The following is a 16,259-nucleotide window of genomic DNA, read 5'->3' as shown; positions in this document are numbered from 1 at the left end:
TAGTCATCTCACCTCTGATACAGGTTAATCATCTCACCTCTGATACAGGGTAGTCATCTCACCTCTGATAGAGGGTAGTCACCTCACCTCTGATAAAGGGTAGTCATCTCACCTCTGATACAGGGTAGTCATCTCACCTCTGATACAGGGTAGTCATCTCACCCCTGATACAGGGTAGTCATCTCACCTCTGATACAGGGTAGTCATCTCACCTCTGATACAGGGTAGTCATCTCACCTCTGATACAGGGTAGTCATCTCACCTCTGATACAGGGTAGTCACCTCACCTCTGATACAGGGTAGTCATCTCACCTCTGATACAGGGTAGTCATCTCACCTCTGATACAGGGTAGTCATCTCACCTCTGATACAGGGTAGTCATCTCACCTCTGATACAGGGTAGTCATCTCACCTCTGATACAGGGTAGTCATCTCACCTCTGATACAGGGTAGTCATCTCACCTCTGATACAGGGTAGTCATCTCACCTCTGATACAGGGTAGTCATCTCACCTCTGGTACAGGGTAGTCATCTCACCTCTGATACAGGGTAGTCATCTCACCTCTGATACAGGGTAGTCATCTCACCTCTGATACAGGGTAGCCATCTCACCTCTGATACAGGGTAGTCATCTCACCTCTGATACAGGGTAGTCATCTCACCTCTGATACAGGGTAGTCACCTCACCTCTGATACAGGGTAGTCATCTCACCTCTGATACAGGGTAGTCATCTCACCAAACAGCAGCACCCGGGAAGGGGACTAACTTGTGGGAAATATTCCAGATAAACAGTGGTGTCAGAGAATGTGATCAATATCAGTCCCTTCCCCAACCCACATCATTTCCCAGCCTTGTGTCCCCCCCATGACATCACTCCTTTGTGTTGTTAGCCAATTGAATCACCTGATGAATGACATCCCCCTCCCCTTGCAGTAGCACATGTCCCAGGCGTCAATTTCTTTCACTACACCCCTGTCTCTCGCTCCCTCTCTCCCTCTCCTCTCTCTCTCTCTCTCTCTCTCTCTCTCTCTCTCTCTCTCTCTCTCTCTCTCTCTCTCTCTCTCTCTCTCTCTCTCTCTCTCTCTGTCTCTCTCTCTCTCTCTCTCTCTCCTCTCTCTCTCTCTCTCTCTCTCTCTCTCTCTCTCTCTCCTCCTCTCCTCCTCTCTCTCTCTCTCTCTCTCTCTCTCTCTCTCTCTCTCTCTCTCTCTCTCTCTCTCTCTCTCTCTCTCTCTCTCCTCTCTCTCTCCCTCTGTCTCTCTGTCTCTCTCTCTCTCTCTCTCTCTCTCTCTCTCTCTCTCTCCCTCTGTCTCTCTCTCTCTCTCTCTCTCTCTCTCTCTCTCTCTCTCTCTCTCTCTCTCTCTCTCTCTCTCTCCTCTCTCTCTCTCTCTCTCTCTCTCTCTCTCTCTCTCTCTCTCTCTCTCTCTCTCTCTCTCTCTCTCTCTCTCTCCCTCTCTCCCTCTCCTCTCTCCTCTCTCTCTCTCTCTCTCTCTCTCTCTCTCTCTCTTTCTCTCTCTCTCTCTCTGTCTCTCTAAAAGGTTAGCTCTTTAAATGAGATGATATTCTCCATTCCTCTCCCTGCCTGTCTCTCTCTCCCTCTCCCTCCCTCTCCCCCTCTGTTCTCTCTCTGTCTCTGGGGAGTCATCTCTCTCTCAGACACCTATAGAGATCTCTCTGATCTCTAGAGATCTCAGATGATCTCAGTCTGTCTCTCTAAAAGGTTAGCTCTTTAAATGAGATGATATTGCTCCATTAGCTGATGGCCTGCTGCCTGTAGTATCTATGCTACATCTGCAGTGACCCAAATGCCCCCAGGGCTCTGTTCAGAGGTTGTAGAGATGGGAATGGGGTATAATTTAAGTAGAGATGCATCCAGATGACAGTAGAGATGGCTCCCAGACACCAGTATAGAGATGGATAGAGATGGATGGACAGATGATCTCAGTAGAGATGGATACAGATGATCTCAGTAGAGATGGATACAGATGACCTCAGTAGAGATGGATACAGATGATCTAAGTAGAGATGGATACAGATGACCTCAGTAGAGATGGATACAGAGATAGAGATGGATACAGATGACCTCAGTAGAGATGGATACAGATGACCTCAGTAGAGATGGATACAGATGACCTCAGTAGAGATGGATACAGATGAGCTCAGTAGAGATGGATACAGATGAGCTCAGTAGAGATGGATACAGATGACCTCAGTAGAGATGGATGACAGATGGATACCTCAGTAGAGATGGATACAGATAACCTCAGTAGAGATGGATACAGATGATCTCAGTAGAGATGGATACAGATGACCTCAGTAGAGATGGATACAGATGACCTCATAGAGATGGATACAGATCAGTAGAGATGGATACAGATGACCTCAGTAGAGATGGATACAGATGAGCTCAGTAGAGATGGATACAGATAACCTCAGTAGAGATGGATACAGACATTTACATTTACATTTAAGTCATTTAGCAGACGCTCTTATCCAGAGCGACTTACAAATTGGTGCATTCACCTTATGACATCCAGTGGAACAGTAGTGCATCTAAATCTTTTAAGGGGAGGGACATCCAGTGGAACAGTAGTGCATCTAAATCTTTTAAGGGGTGAGAGGGATTACTTTATCCTATCCTAGGTATTCCTTAAAGAGGTGTGGTTTCAGGTGTCTCCGGAAGGTGGTGATTGACTCCGCTGTCCTGGCGTCGTGAGGGAGTTTGTTCCACCATTGGGGGGCCAGAGCAGCGAACAGTTTTGACTGGGCTGAGCGGGAACTGTACTTCCTCAGTGGTAGGGAGGCGAGCAGGCCAGAGGTGGATGAACGCAGTGCCCTTGTTTGGGTGTAGGGCCTGATCAGAGCCTGGAGGTACTGAGGTGCCGTTCCCCTCACAGCTCCGTAGGCAAGCACCATGGTCTTGTAGCGGATGCGAGCTTCAACTGGAAGCCAGTGGAGGGAGCGGAGGAGCGGGGTGACGTGAGAGAACTTGGGAAGGTTGAACACCAGACGGGCTGCGGCGTTCTGGATGAGTTGTAGGGGTTTAATGGCACAGGCAGGGAGCCCAGCCAACAGCGAGTTGCAGTAATCCAGACGGGAGATGACAAGTGCCTGGATTAGGACCTGCGCCGCTTCCTGTGTGAGGCAGGGTCGTACTCTGCGGATGTTGTAGAGCATGAACCTACAGGAACGGGCCACCGCCTTGATGTTAGTTGAGAACGACAGGGTGTTGTCCAGGATCACGCCAAGGTTCTTAGCGCTCTGGGAGGAGGACACAATGGAGTTGTCAACCGTGATGGCGAGATCATGGAACGGGCAGTCCTTCCCCGGGAGGAAGAGCAGCTCCGTCTTGCCGAGGTTCAGCTTGAGGTGGTGATCCGTCATCCACACTGATATGTCTGCCAGACATGCAGAGATGCGATTCGCCACCTGGTCATCAGAAGGGGAAAGGAGAAGATTAATTGTGTGTCGTCTGCATAGCAATGATAGGAGAGACCATGTGAGGTTATGACAGAGCCAAGTGACTTGGTGTATAGCGAGAATAGGAGAGGGCCTAGAACAGAGCCCTGGGGACACCAGTGGTGAGAGCACGTGGTGTGGAGACGGATTCTCGCCACGCCACCTGGTAGGAGCGACCTGTCAGGTAGGACGCAATCCAAGCGTGGGCCGCGCCGGAGATGCCCAACTCGGAGAGGGTGGAGAGGGGGATCTGATGGTTCACAGTATCGAAGGCAGCCGATAGGTCTAGAAGGATGAGAGCAGAGGAGAGAGAGTTAGCTTTAGCAGTGCGGAGCGCCTCCATGATACAGAGAAGAGCAGTCTCAGTTGAATGACTAGTCTTGAAACCTGACTGATTTGGATCAAGAAGGTCATTCTGAGAGAGATAGCGGGAGAGCTGGCCAAAGGACGGCACGTTCAAGAGTTTTGGAGAGAAAAGAAAGAAGGGATACTGGTCTGTAGTTGTTGACATCGGAGGGATCGAGTGTAGGTTTTTTCAGAAGGGGTGCAACTCTCGCTCTCTTGAAGACGGAAGGGACGTAGCCAGCGGTCAGGGATGAGTTGATGAGCGAGGTGAGGTAAGGGAGAAGGTCTCCGGAAATGGTCTGGAGAAGAGAGGAGGGGATAGGGTCAAGCGGGCAGGTTGTTGGGCGGCCGGCCGTCACAAGACGCGAGATGTCATCTGGAGAGAGAGGGGAGAAAGAGGTCAGAGCACAGGGTAGGGCAGTGTGAGCAGAACCAGCGGTGTCGTTTGACTTAGCAAACGAGGATCGGATGTCGTCGACCTTCTTTTCAAAATGGTTGACGAAGTCATCTGCAGAGAGGAGGGGGGGAGGGGAGGAGGATTCAGGAGGGAGGAGAAGGTTGCAAAGAGCTTCCTAGGGTTAGAGGCAGATGCTTGGAATTTAGAGTGGTAGAAAGTGGCTTTAGCAGCAGAGAGAGAAGAGGAAAATGTAGAGAGGAGGGAGTGAAAGGATGTCAGGTCCGCAGGGAGGCGAGTTTTCCTCCATTTCCGCTCGGCTGCCCGGAGCCCTCAGTAGAGATGGATACAGATGATCTCAGTAGAGATGGATACAGATGACCTCAGTAGAGATGGATACAGATGACCTCAGTAGAGATGGATACAGATGACCTCAGTAGAGATGGATACAGATGATCCTCAGTAGAGATGGATACAGATGACCTCAGTAGAGATGGATACAGATGACCTCAGTAGAGATGGATACAGATGAGCTCAGTAGAGATGGATACAGATGAGCTCAGTAGAGATGGATACAGATGATCTCAGTAGAGATGGATACAGATGACCTCAGTAGAGATGGATACAGATGATCCTCAGTAGAGATGGATACAGATGATCTCAGTAGAGATGGATACAGATGATCTCAGTAGAGATGGATACAGATGAGCTCAGTAGAGATGGATACAGATGAGCTCAGTAGAGATGGATACAGATAACCTCAGTAGAGATGGATACAGATGATCTCAGTAGAGATGGATACAGATGAGCTCAGTAGAGATGGATACAGATAACCTCAGTAGAGATGGATACAGATGATCTCAGTAGAGATGGATACAGATGACCTCAGTAGAGATGGATACAGATGATCCTCAGTAGAGATGGATACAGATGACCTCAGTAGAGATGGATACAGATGATCCTCAGTAGAGATGGATACAGATGACCTCAGTAGAGATGGATACAGATGATCCTCAGTAGAGATGGATACAGATGACCTCAGTAGAGATGGATACAGATGACCTCAGTAGAGATGGATACAGATGACCTCAGTAGAGATGGATACAGATGAGTAGAGATGGATACAGATGACCTCAGTAGAGATGGATACAGTAGAGAGATGATCCTCAGTAGAGATGATACAGATGATCTCATGGATGATGACCTCAGTAGAGATGGATACAGATGAGCTCAGTAGAGATGGATACAGATAACCTCAGTAGAGATGGATACAGATGACCTCAGTAGAGATGGATACAGATGACCTCAGTAGAGATGGATACAGATAACCTCAGTAGAGATGGATACAGATGATCTCAGTAGAGATGGATACAGATGACCTCAGTAGAGATGGATACAGATAGAGATGGATACAGATGACCTCAGTAGAGATGGATACAGATGACCTCAGTAGAGATGGATACAGATGATCTCAGTAGAGATGGATACAGATGACCTCAGTAGAGATGGATACAGAGATGGAGCTCAGTAGAGATGGATACAGATGACCTCAGTAGAGATGGATACAGATGATCTCAGTAGAGATGGATACAGATGACCTCAGTAGAGATGGATACAGATGATCTCAGTAGAGATGGATACAGATGATCTCAGTAGAGATGGATACAGATGATCTAAGTAGAGATGGATACAGATGACCTCAGTAGAGATGGATACAGATGACCTCAGTAGAGATGGATACAGATGACCTCAGTAGAGATGGATACAGATGATCTCAGTAGAGATGGATACAGATGATCTAAGTAGAGATGGATACAGATGATCTCAGTAGAGATGGATACAGATGACCTCAGTAGAGATGGATACAGATGATCTAAGTAGAGATGGATACAGATGACCTCAGTAGAGATGGATACAGATGATCTCAGTAGAGCTGGATACAGATGATCTCAGTAGAAAAAGGGTTGCAAAAGGTTTATTCAGCTGTCCCTATAGAATAAACCTTTCTGGTTCCAGGTAGAACTATTTTGTGGTCCATGTAGAACCGTCTGTGGAAAGGGTTCTTCTACATGGATCTCAAAATGGTTCTTCCTGAACCCAAAAGTGTTATTCAAAAGGTTTTCCTATGGGGACAGCCAAATAACAATTTTACTGTAGATTGTAGATTGTTCTTTTTTCTAAGAGTGGACATGTGTACAGAAAGGACTGACCTAAGTAAAGATGTATACATACACTGACATAAGGACTTAAAGCTTCTGAAACGCTTTTCATTATCGTATCAACAGTCCCATTTTAATGATATACGAGATGTTCATGGCACCAGGCCGGTTTTCATAAACACAGAGTGTTCGTCCCAAATAAACACCCTTTTTCCTAGTGCACTACATTTTTGACCAGAGTCTTATGGCCAAGCACTGACCAAAACTAGTACACTGTAAAGGAGGGAGGGGGAGAGAGAGAGAGAGGGAGGTGGAGAGAGAGACAGAGAGAGGGATGGAGGGAGAGAGGGATGGAGAGAGAGAGAAATGTCTGAGAGTACAGATATTAATAAATGTATTAACTACACAGAGAGGGTGAATCCATCAGGCTCCTCACAGAAAGGTTGAACCACTGCCCAGAGGATGACTTGTGTGTTTCTCATCCCTCTCTTGTCTTCTCTCTCTCTATCTCTTAATCTCTATCTCTTGTTTTTCTCTTATCTTCTACAGAGATACTTCTACTTGGACAAGGGCATCCTGAAGTATGCCAAGTGTGGTGCTGACGTGAGTACAAAGATCTGCTGCCCCTCTGTCCCCATTCTGTCTGCTAGGACACTCATCAATCACACACAGCTATCACAGAAAGCACATCAGACTGACTTTCTCTCCTACAGCATCTGAAATACATGTTTTTTTGGGGGACCAATTGTTTATTGATTTTTAAAAAGGAACATTTAAAAAAAATGTAAACACATTAGAAAAAGGGTGGAGGCAACCAGTAATGTTATAGTACAAACTAAAGACAACTAGAGTATGTGAGAAAGGATGTTACGGTAAGATCTCAGGTTCTGAGATACTGCTGGGACTGGGTTGTCAGGTTCTGATATACTGCTGGGACTGGGTTGTCAGGTCCTGAGATACTGCTGGGGCTGGGTTGTGAGGTTCTGAGATACTGCTGGGGCTGGGTTGTCAGGTTCTGATATACTGCTGGGACTGGGTTGTCAGGTCCTGAGATACTGCTGGGGCTGGGTTGTCAGGTTCTGAGATACTGCTGGGGTTGGGTTGTCAGGTTCTGAGATACTGCTGGGGCTGGGTTGTCAGGTTCTGATATACTGCTGGGACTAGGTTGTGTCAGGTTCTGATATACTGCTGGGACTGGGTTGTCAGGTTCTGAGATACTGCTGGGGCTGGGTTGTCAGGTTCTGATATACTGCTGGGACTGGGTTGTCAGGTTCTGATATACTGCTGGGACTAGGTTGTCAGGTTCTGATATACTGCTGGGACTGGGTTGTCAGGTTCTGATATACTGCTGGGGCTGGGTTGTCAGGTTCTGATATACTGCTGGGACTGGGTTGTCAGGTTCTGATATACTGCTGGGACTGGGTTGTCAGGTTCTGATATACTGCTGGGACTGGGTTGTCAGGTCCTGAGATACTGCTGGGACTGGGTTGTCAGGTTCTGATATACTGCTGGGACTGGGTTGTCAGGTTCTGAGATACTGCTGGGACTGGGTTGTCAGGTTCTGATATACTGCTGGGACTGGGTTGTCAGGTTCTGATATACTGCTGGGACTGGGTTGTCCGGTTCTGATATACTGCTGGGACTGGGTTGTCAGGTTCTGAGATACTGCTGGGGCTGGGTTGTCAGGTTCTGATATACTGCTGGGACTAGGTTGTCAGGTTCTGATATACTGCTGGGACTGGGTTGTCAGGTTCTGAGATACTGCTGGGACTGGTTTGTCAGGTCCTGAGATACTGCTGGGGCTGGGTTGTCAGGTTCTGATATACTGCTGGGATTAGGTTGTCAGGTTCTGATATACTGCTGGGACTGGGTTGTCAGGTTCTGAGATACTGCTGGGGCTGGGTTGTCAGGTTCTGATATACTGCTGGGACTGGGTTGTCAGGTTCTGATATACTGCTGGGACTAGGTTGTCAGGTCCTGAGATACTGCTGGGACTGGGTTGTCAGGTTCTGATATACTGCTGGGACTAGGTTGTCAAGTCCTGAGATACTGCTGGGACTGGGTTGTCAGGTTCTGATATACTGCTGGGACTGGGTTGTCAGGTTCTGAGATACTGCTGAGACTGGGTTGTCAGGTTCTGAGATACTGCTGGGGCTGGGTTGTCAGGTCCTGAGATTGAGATACTGCTGGGGCTGGGTTGTCAGGTCCTGAGATTGAGATACTGCTGGGGCTGGGTTGTCAGGTTCTGATATACTGCTGGGACTGGGTTGTCAGGTTCTGATATACTGCTGGGGCTGGGTTGTCAGGTTCTGATATACTGCTGGGGCTGGGTTGTCAGGTTCTGAGATACTTCTGGGACTGGGTTGTCATGTTCTGATATACTGCTGGGGCTGGGTTGTCAGGTTCTGAGATACTGCTGGGGCTGGGTTGTCAGGTTCTGATATACTGCTGGGACTGGGTTGTCAGGTCCTGATATACTGCTGGGACTGGGTTGTCAGGTTCTGAGATACTGCTAGGGCTGGGTTGTCAGGTTCTGATATACTGCTGGGACTGGGTTGTTAGGTTCTGATATACTGCTGGGACTGGGTTGTCAGGTTCTAAGATACTGCTGGGGCTGGGTTGTCAGGTTCTGATATACTGCTGGGACTGGGTTGTCCGGTTCTGAGATACTGCTGGGACTGGGTTGTCAGGTTCTGATATACTGCTGGGACTGGGTTGTCAGGTTCTGATATACTGCTGGGACTGGGTTGTCAGGTTCTGATATACTGCTGGGACTGGGTTGTCAGGTTCTGAGATACTGCTGGGACTGGTTTGTCAGGTCCTGAGATACTGCTGGGGCTGGGTTGTCAGGTTCTGATATACTGCTGGGGCTGGGTTGTCAGGTTCTGAGATACTGCTGGGACTGGGTTGTCAGGTTCTGAGATACTGCTGGGACTGGGTTGTCAGGTTCTGATATACTGCTGGGACTGGGTTGTCAGGTTCTGAGATACTGCTGGGACTGGGTTGTCAGGTTCTGATATACTGCTGGGACTGGGTTGTCAGGTTCTGATATACTGCTGGGACTGGGTTGTCAGGTTCTGAGATACTGCTGGGACTGGGTTGTCAGGTTCTGAGATACTGCTGGGACTGGGTTGTCAGGTTCTGAGATACTGCTGGGACTGGGTTGTCAGGTTCTGAGATACTGCTGGGACTGGGTTGTCAGGTTCTGATATACTGCTGGGACTGGGTTGTCAGGTTCTGAGATACTGCTGGGACTGGGTTGTCAGGTCCTGAGATACTGCTGGGACTGGGTTGTCAGGTTCTGATATACTGCTGGGACTGGGTTGTCAGGTTCTGAGATACTGCTGGGACTGGGTTGTCAGGTTCTGATATACTGCTGGGACTGGGTTGTCAGGTTCTGAGATACTGCTGGGACTGGGTTGTCAGGTTCTGAGATACTGCTGGGGCTGGGTTGTCAGGTTCTGAGATACTGCTGGGGCTGGGTTGTCAGGTTCTGATTGAGATACTGCTGGGACTGGGTTGTCAGGTTCTGATATACTGCTGGGGCTGGGTTGTCAGGTTCTGATATACTGCTGGGGCTGGGTTGTCAGGTTCTGATATACTGCTGTGACTGGGTTGTCAGGTTCTGAGATACTTCTGGGACTGGGTTGTCATGTTCTGATATACTGCTGGGGCTGGGTTGTCAGGTTCTGAGATACTGCTGGGGCTGGGTTGTCAGGTTCTGATATACTGCTGGGACTGGGTTGTCAGGTCCTGATATACTGCTGGGACTGGGTTGTCAGGTTCTGAGATACTGCTAGGGCTGGGTTGTCAGGTTCTGATATACTGCTGGGACTGGGTTGTTAGGTTCTGATATACTGCTGGGACTGGGTTGTCAGGTTCTAAGATACTGCTGGGGCTGGGTTGTCAGGTTCTGATATACTGCTGGGGCTGGGTTGTCCGGTTCTGAGATACTGCTGGGACTGGGTTGTCAGGTTCTGATATACTGCTGGGACTGGGTTGTCAGGTTCTGATATACTGCTGGGACTGGGTTGTCAGGTTCTGATATACTGCTGGGACTGGGTTGTCAGGTTCTGAGATACTGCTAGGGCTGGGTTGTCAGGTTCTGATATACTGCTGGGACTGGGTTGTCAGGTCCTGATATACTGCTGGGGCTGGGTTGTCCGGTTCTGAGATACTGCTGGGACTGGGTTGTCAGGTTCTGATATACTGCTGGGACTGGGTTGTCAGGTTCTAATATACTGCTGGGACTGGGTTGTCCGGTTCTGAGATACTGCTGGGACTGGGTTGTCAGTTTCTGATATACTGCTGGGACTGGGTTGTCAGGTCCTGATATACTGCTGGGACTGGGTTGTCAGGTTCTAATATACTGCTGGGACTGGGTTGTCCGGTTCTGAGATACTGCTGGGACTGGGTTGTCAGTTTCTGATATACTGCTGGGACTGGGTTGTCCGGTTCTGAGATACTGCTGGGACTGGGTTGTCAGTTTCTGATATACTGCTGGGACTGGGTTGTCAGGTTCTGAGATACTGCTGGGACTGGGTTGTCAGGTTCTGATATACTGCTGGGACTGGGTTGTCAGGTTCTGATATACTGCTGGGACTGGGTTGTCAGGTTCTGATATACTGCTGGGACTGGGTTGTCAGGTCCTGATATACTGCTGGGGCTGGGTTGTCCGGTTCTGAGATACTGCTGGGGCTGGGTTGTCAGGTTCTGATATACTGCTGGGACTGGGTTGTCAGGTCCTGATATACTGCTGGGACTGGGTTGTCAGGTTCTGAGATACTGCTGGGGCTGGGTTGTCAGGTCTGAGATACTGCTGGGACTAGGTTGTAGGTCTGAGATACTGCTGGGACTGGGTTGTCAGGTTCTGAACCTGGGACAACCCAGTCCCAGCAGTATCTCAGAACCTGACAACCCAGCCCCAGCAGTATATCAGAACCTCTGAGTATACTGAACCTGACAACCCAGCCCCAGGTTATCAGGTTCTGATCTCATACTGCCTGACAACCCAGCAGTATATCAGAACCTGACAAGGTTCTGAGTATACTGAACCTGACAACCCAGTCCCAGCAGTATATCAGAACCTTGTCAGCAGTATCTCAGAACCTGAGATAGTCAGGTATCTGGACCTGACAACCCAGTCCCGGGGAAGTTACACGGCTGTATTGACATGGTTATTAATGTTCCTGTCTTTCAGATTGATACACGGCTGTATTGACATGGTTATTAATGTTCTGTCTTTCAGATTGAGAAGCTGGGCTCATTGTTCTGGTTATTAATGTTCCTGTCTTTCAGATTGAGAACCTGAGATACGGCTGTGTTGACATGGTTATTAATGTTCCTGTCTTTCAGATTGAGAAGGGGAAGTTACACGGCTGTATTGACATGGTTATTAATGTTCCTGTCTTTCAGATTGAGAAGGGGAAGTTACACGGCTGTATTGACATGGTTATTAATGTTCCTGTCTTTCAGATTGAGAAGGAGAAGTTACATGGCTGTGTTGACATGGTTATTAATGTTCCTGTCTTTCAGATTGAGAAGTTACACGGCTGTGTTGACATGGTTATTAATGTTCCTGTCTTTCAGATTGAGAAGTTACACGGCTGTGTTGACATGGTTATTAATGTTCCTGTCTTTCAGATTGAGAAGTTACACGGCTGTGTTGACATGGTTATTAATGTTCCTGTCTTTCAGATTGACAAATTACACGGCTGTATTGACATGGTTATTAATGTTCCTGTCTTTCAGATTGAGAAGGGGAAGTTACACGGCTGTATTGACATGGTTATTAATGTTCCTGTCTTTCAGATTGAGAAGTTACACGGCTGTGTTGACATGGTTATTAATGTTCCTGTCTTTCAGATTGAAGTTACGGCTGTATTGACATGGTTATTAATTTTCCTGTCTTTCAGATTGAGAAGTTACGGCTGTATTGACATGGTTATTAATGTTCCTGTCTTTCAGATTGAGAAGTTACACGGCTGTATTGACATGGTTATTAATGTTCCTGTCTTTCAGATTGAGAAGGGGAAGTTACACGGCTGTATTGACCTGGTTATTAATGTTCCTGTCTTTCAGATTGACAAGTTACAGGCTGTATTGACATGGTTATTAATGTTCCTGTCTTTCAGATTGAGAACCACGGCTGTATTGACATGGTTATTAATGTTCCTGTCGTTCAGAACCTGACAACCCAGTCCCATGGTTATTAATGTTCCTGTCTTTCAGATTGAGAAGTTATCTGTATTGACATGGTTATTAATGTTCCTGTCTTTCAGATTGAGAAGTTATCAGGCTGTGTTGACATGGTTATTAATGTTCCTGTCTTTCAGATTCAGAACCTGACAACGGCTGTGTTGACAGTTATTAATGTTCCTGTCAACCCAGTCCCAGCAGTTACACGGCTGTATTGACATGGTTATTAATGTTCCTGTCTTTCAGATTGAGAAACCACGGCTGTATTGACATGGTTATTAATGTTCCTGTCTTTCAGATTGAGAAGTTACACGGCTGTATTGACATGGTTATTAATGTTCCTGTCTTTCAGATTGAGAAGTTACACGGCTGTATTGACATGGTTATTAATGTTCCTGTCTTTCAGATTGAGAAGTTACATGGCTGTGTTGACATGGTTATTAATGTTCCTGTCTTTCAGATTGACAAGTTACACGGCTGTATTGACATGGTTATTAATGTTCCTGTCTTTCAGATTGAGAAGTTACACGGCTGTGTTGTCATGGTTATTAATGTTCCTGTCTTTCAGATTGAGAACCCAGCCACGGCTGTATTGACATGGTTATTAATGTTCCTGTCTTTCAGATTGAGAAGGGGAAGTTAACCTGTATTGACATGGTTATTAATGTTCCTGTCTTTCAGATTGAGAAGGGGAAGTTACGGCTGTATTGACATGGTTATTAATGTTCCTGTCTTTCAGATTGAGCAGTTACGGCTCATTGACATGTTATTAATGTTCCTGTCTTTCAGATTGAGAAGTTACACGGCTGTATTGACATGGTTATTAATGTTCCTGTCTTTCAGATTGAGAAGTTACACGGCTGTGTTGACATGGTTATTAATGTTCCTGTCTTTCAGATTGAGAAGTTACACGGCTGTGTTGACATGGTTATTAATGTTCCTGTCTTTCAGATTGAGAAGTTACACGGCTGTATTGACATGGTTATTAATGTTCCTGTCTTTCAGATTGAGAAGTTACACGGCTGTATTGACATGGTTATTAATGTTCCTGTCTTTCAGATTGAGAAGGAGAAGTTACACGGCTGTATTGACATGGTTATTAATGTTCCTGTCTTTCAGATTGAGAAGTTACACGGCTGTATTGACATGGTTATTAATGTTCCTGTCTTTCAGATTGAGAAGTTACACGGCTGTATTGACATGGTTATTAATGTTCCTGTCTTTCAGATTGAGAAGTTACACGGCTGTGTTGACATGGTTATTAATGTTCCTGTCTTTCAGATTGAGAAGTTACACGGCTGTGTTGACATGGTTATTAATGTTCCTGTCTTTCAGATTGAGAAGTTACACGGCTGTATTGACATGGTTATTAATGTTCCTGTCTTTCAGATTGAGAAGTTACACGGCTGTATTGACATGGTTATTAATGTTCCTGTCTTTCAGATTGAGAAGTTACACGGCTGTATTGACATGGTTATTAATGTTCCTGTCTTTCAGATTGAGAAGTTACACGGCTGTATTGACATGGTTATTAATGTTCCTGTCTTTCAGATTGAGAAGTTACACGGCTGTGTTGACATGGTTATTAATGTTCCTGTCTTTCAGATTGAGAAGTTACACGGCTGTGTTGACATGGTTATTAATGTTCCTGTCTTTCAGATTGAGAAGGGAAGTTACATGGCTGTGTTGACATGGTTATTAATGTTCCTGTCTTTCAGATTGAGAAGTTACACGGCTGTGTTGACATGGTTATTAATGTTCCTGTCTTTCAGATTGAGAAGTTACACGGCTGTGTTGACATGGTTATTAATGTTCCTGTCTTTCAGATTGAGAAGGGGAAGTTACACGGCTGTATTGACATGGTTATTAATGTTCCTGTCTTTCAGATTGAGAAGGGAAGTTACACGGCTGTATTGACATGGTTATTAATGTTCCTGTCTTTCAGATTGAGTTAATGGCTGGTTGACATGGTTATTAATGTTCCTGTCTTTCAGGTTGCTGTATTGACATGGTTATTAATGTTCCTGTCTTTCAGATTGAGAAGTTACACGGCTGTATTGACATGGTTATTAATGTTCCTGTCTTTCAGATTGAGAAGTTACACGGCTGTATTGACATGGTTATTAATGTTCCTGTCTTTCAGATTGAGAAGTTACACGGCTGTGTTGACATGGTTATTAATGTTCCTGTCTTTCAGATTGAGAAGTTACACGGCTGTATTGACATGGTTATTAATGTTCCTGTCTTTCAGATTGAGAAGTTACACGGCTGTATTGACATGGTTATTAATGTTCCTGTCTTTCAGATTGAGAAGTTACACGGCTGTATTGACATGGTTATTAATGTTCCTGTCTTTCAGATTGAGAAGTTACACGGCTGTATTGACATGGTTATTAATGTTCCTGTCTTTCAGATTGAGAAGGAGAAGTTACACGGCTGTGTTGACATGGTTATTAATGTTCCTGTCTTTCAGATTGAGAAGTTACACGGCTGTGTTGTCATGGTTATTAATGTTCCTGTCTTTCAGATTGAGAAGGGGAAGTTACACGGCTGTATTGACATGGTTATTAATGTTCCTGTCTTTCAGATTGAGAAGGGGAAGTTACACGGCTGTGTTGACATGGTTATTAATGTTCCTGTCTTTCAGATTGAAGACGGCTGTGTTGACATGGTTATTAATGTTCCTGTCTTTCAGATTGAGAAGTTACACGGCTGTATTGACATGGTTATTAATGTTCCTGTCTTTCAGATTGAGAAGGGAAGTTACATGGCTGTGTTGACATGGTTATTAATGTTCCTGTCTTTCAGATTGAGAAAGTTACACGGCTGTGTTGACATGGTTATTAATGTTCCTGTCTTTCAGATTGAGAAGGGAAGTTACATGGCTGTGTTGACATGGTTATTAATGTTCCTGTCTTTCAGATTGAGAAGTTACACGGCTGTATTGACATGGTTATTAATGACATGGCTGGTTGACATGGTTATTAATGTTCCTGTCTTTCAGATTGAGAAGAAGACGGCTGTGTTGACATGGTTATTAATGTTCCTGTCTTTCAGATTGAGAGGGAAGTTACACGGCTGTATTGACATGGTTATTAATGTTCCTGTCTTTCAGATTGAGAAGTTACACGGCTGTATTGACATGGTTATTAATGTTCCTGTCTTTCAGATTGAGAAGTTACACGGCTGTATTGACATGGTTATTAATGTTCCTGTCTTTCAGATTGAGAAGTTACACGGCTGTGTTGACATGGTTATTAATGTTCCTGTCTTTCAGATTGAGAAGGGGAAGTTACACGGCTGTATTGACGTGGGTCTCTCTGTTATGGCCATTAAGAAGTCAGCCCAGTGCATTGATCTGGATGCAGAAGAAAACATCTATCACCTGAAGGTATATGACTGACTGATGGAGTCATGAACTGCAGACAACAGCCCCCTGCAGCTCCCAGGTTGGGGGGTGGGGTTCAGAGGACTAACAACACAGGTTATTCAGAATAGTCTAGTTTCCACTCCAGGGCCCGTATGTATCAAGCTTCTCAGAGTGCTGATCTAGGATCAGTTTTGCTTTCCAATCATAGTGAATAAAATGACATGTACAAGATCAGGACTCCTACTCTGAGAATACTGACCCTAGAAGACCCTTGACTAACCTAAACTAACAATAGAGCAGGAAAGATGTCTACTACAGTACTTTACCTTAGTGGGT

The 16,259-nt window shown here is 46.0% G+C and overlaps 1 protein-coding gene across 1 annotated transcript in view; it reads left to right on the top strand.

Annotated features, from left to right (window-relative positions):
• The window catches only part of LOC135575139 (oxysterol-binding protein-related protein 3-like), a 379,659-nt gene that overhangs the window by 283,136 nt on the left and 80,264 nt on the right, over window positions 1–16,259 (top strand). Inside the window, exons 4-5 of the mRNA XM_065027453.1 lie at window positions 6,905–6,958; window positions 15,831–15,944. Coding sequence (XP_064883525.1) covers window positions 6,905–6,958; window positions 15,831–15,944 — 168 coding nt within the window. The remainder of the gene's footprint in view (window positions 1–6,904; window positions 6,959–15,830; window positions 15,945–16,259) is intronic.

This window comes from Oncorhynchus nerka, linkage group LG14, assembly GCF_034236695.1.
Source record: "Oncorhynchus nerka isolate Pitt River linkage group LG14, Oner_Uvic_2.0, whole genome shotgun sequence".
NCBI classification, from domain to species: domain Eukaryota; kingdom Metazoa; phylum Chordata; class Actinopteri; order Salmoniformes; family Salmonidae; genus Oncorhynchus; species Oncorhynchus nerka.
Note: the sequence above shows the minus strand (reverse complement) of the source record. Positions and strands in the feature narration are given on the sequence as shown.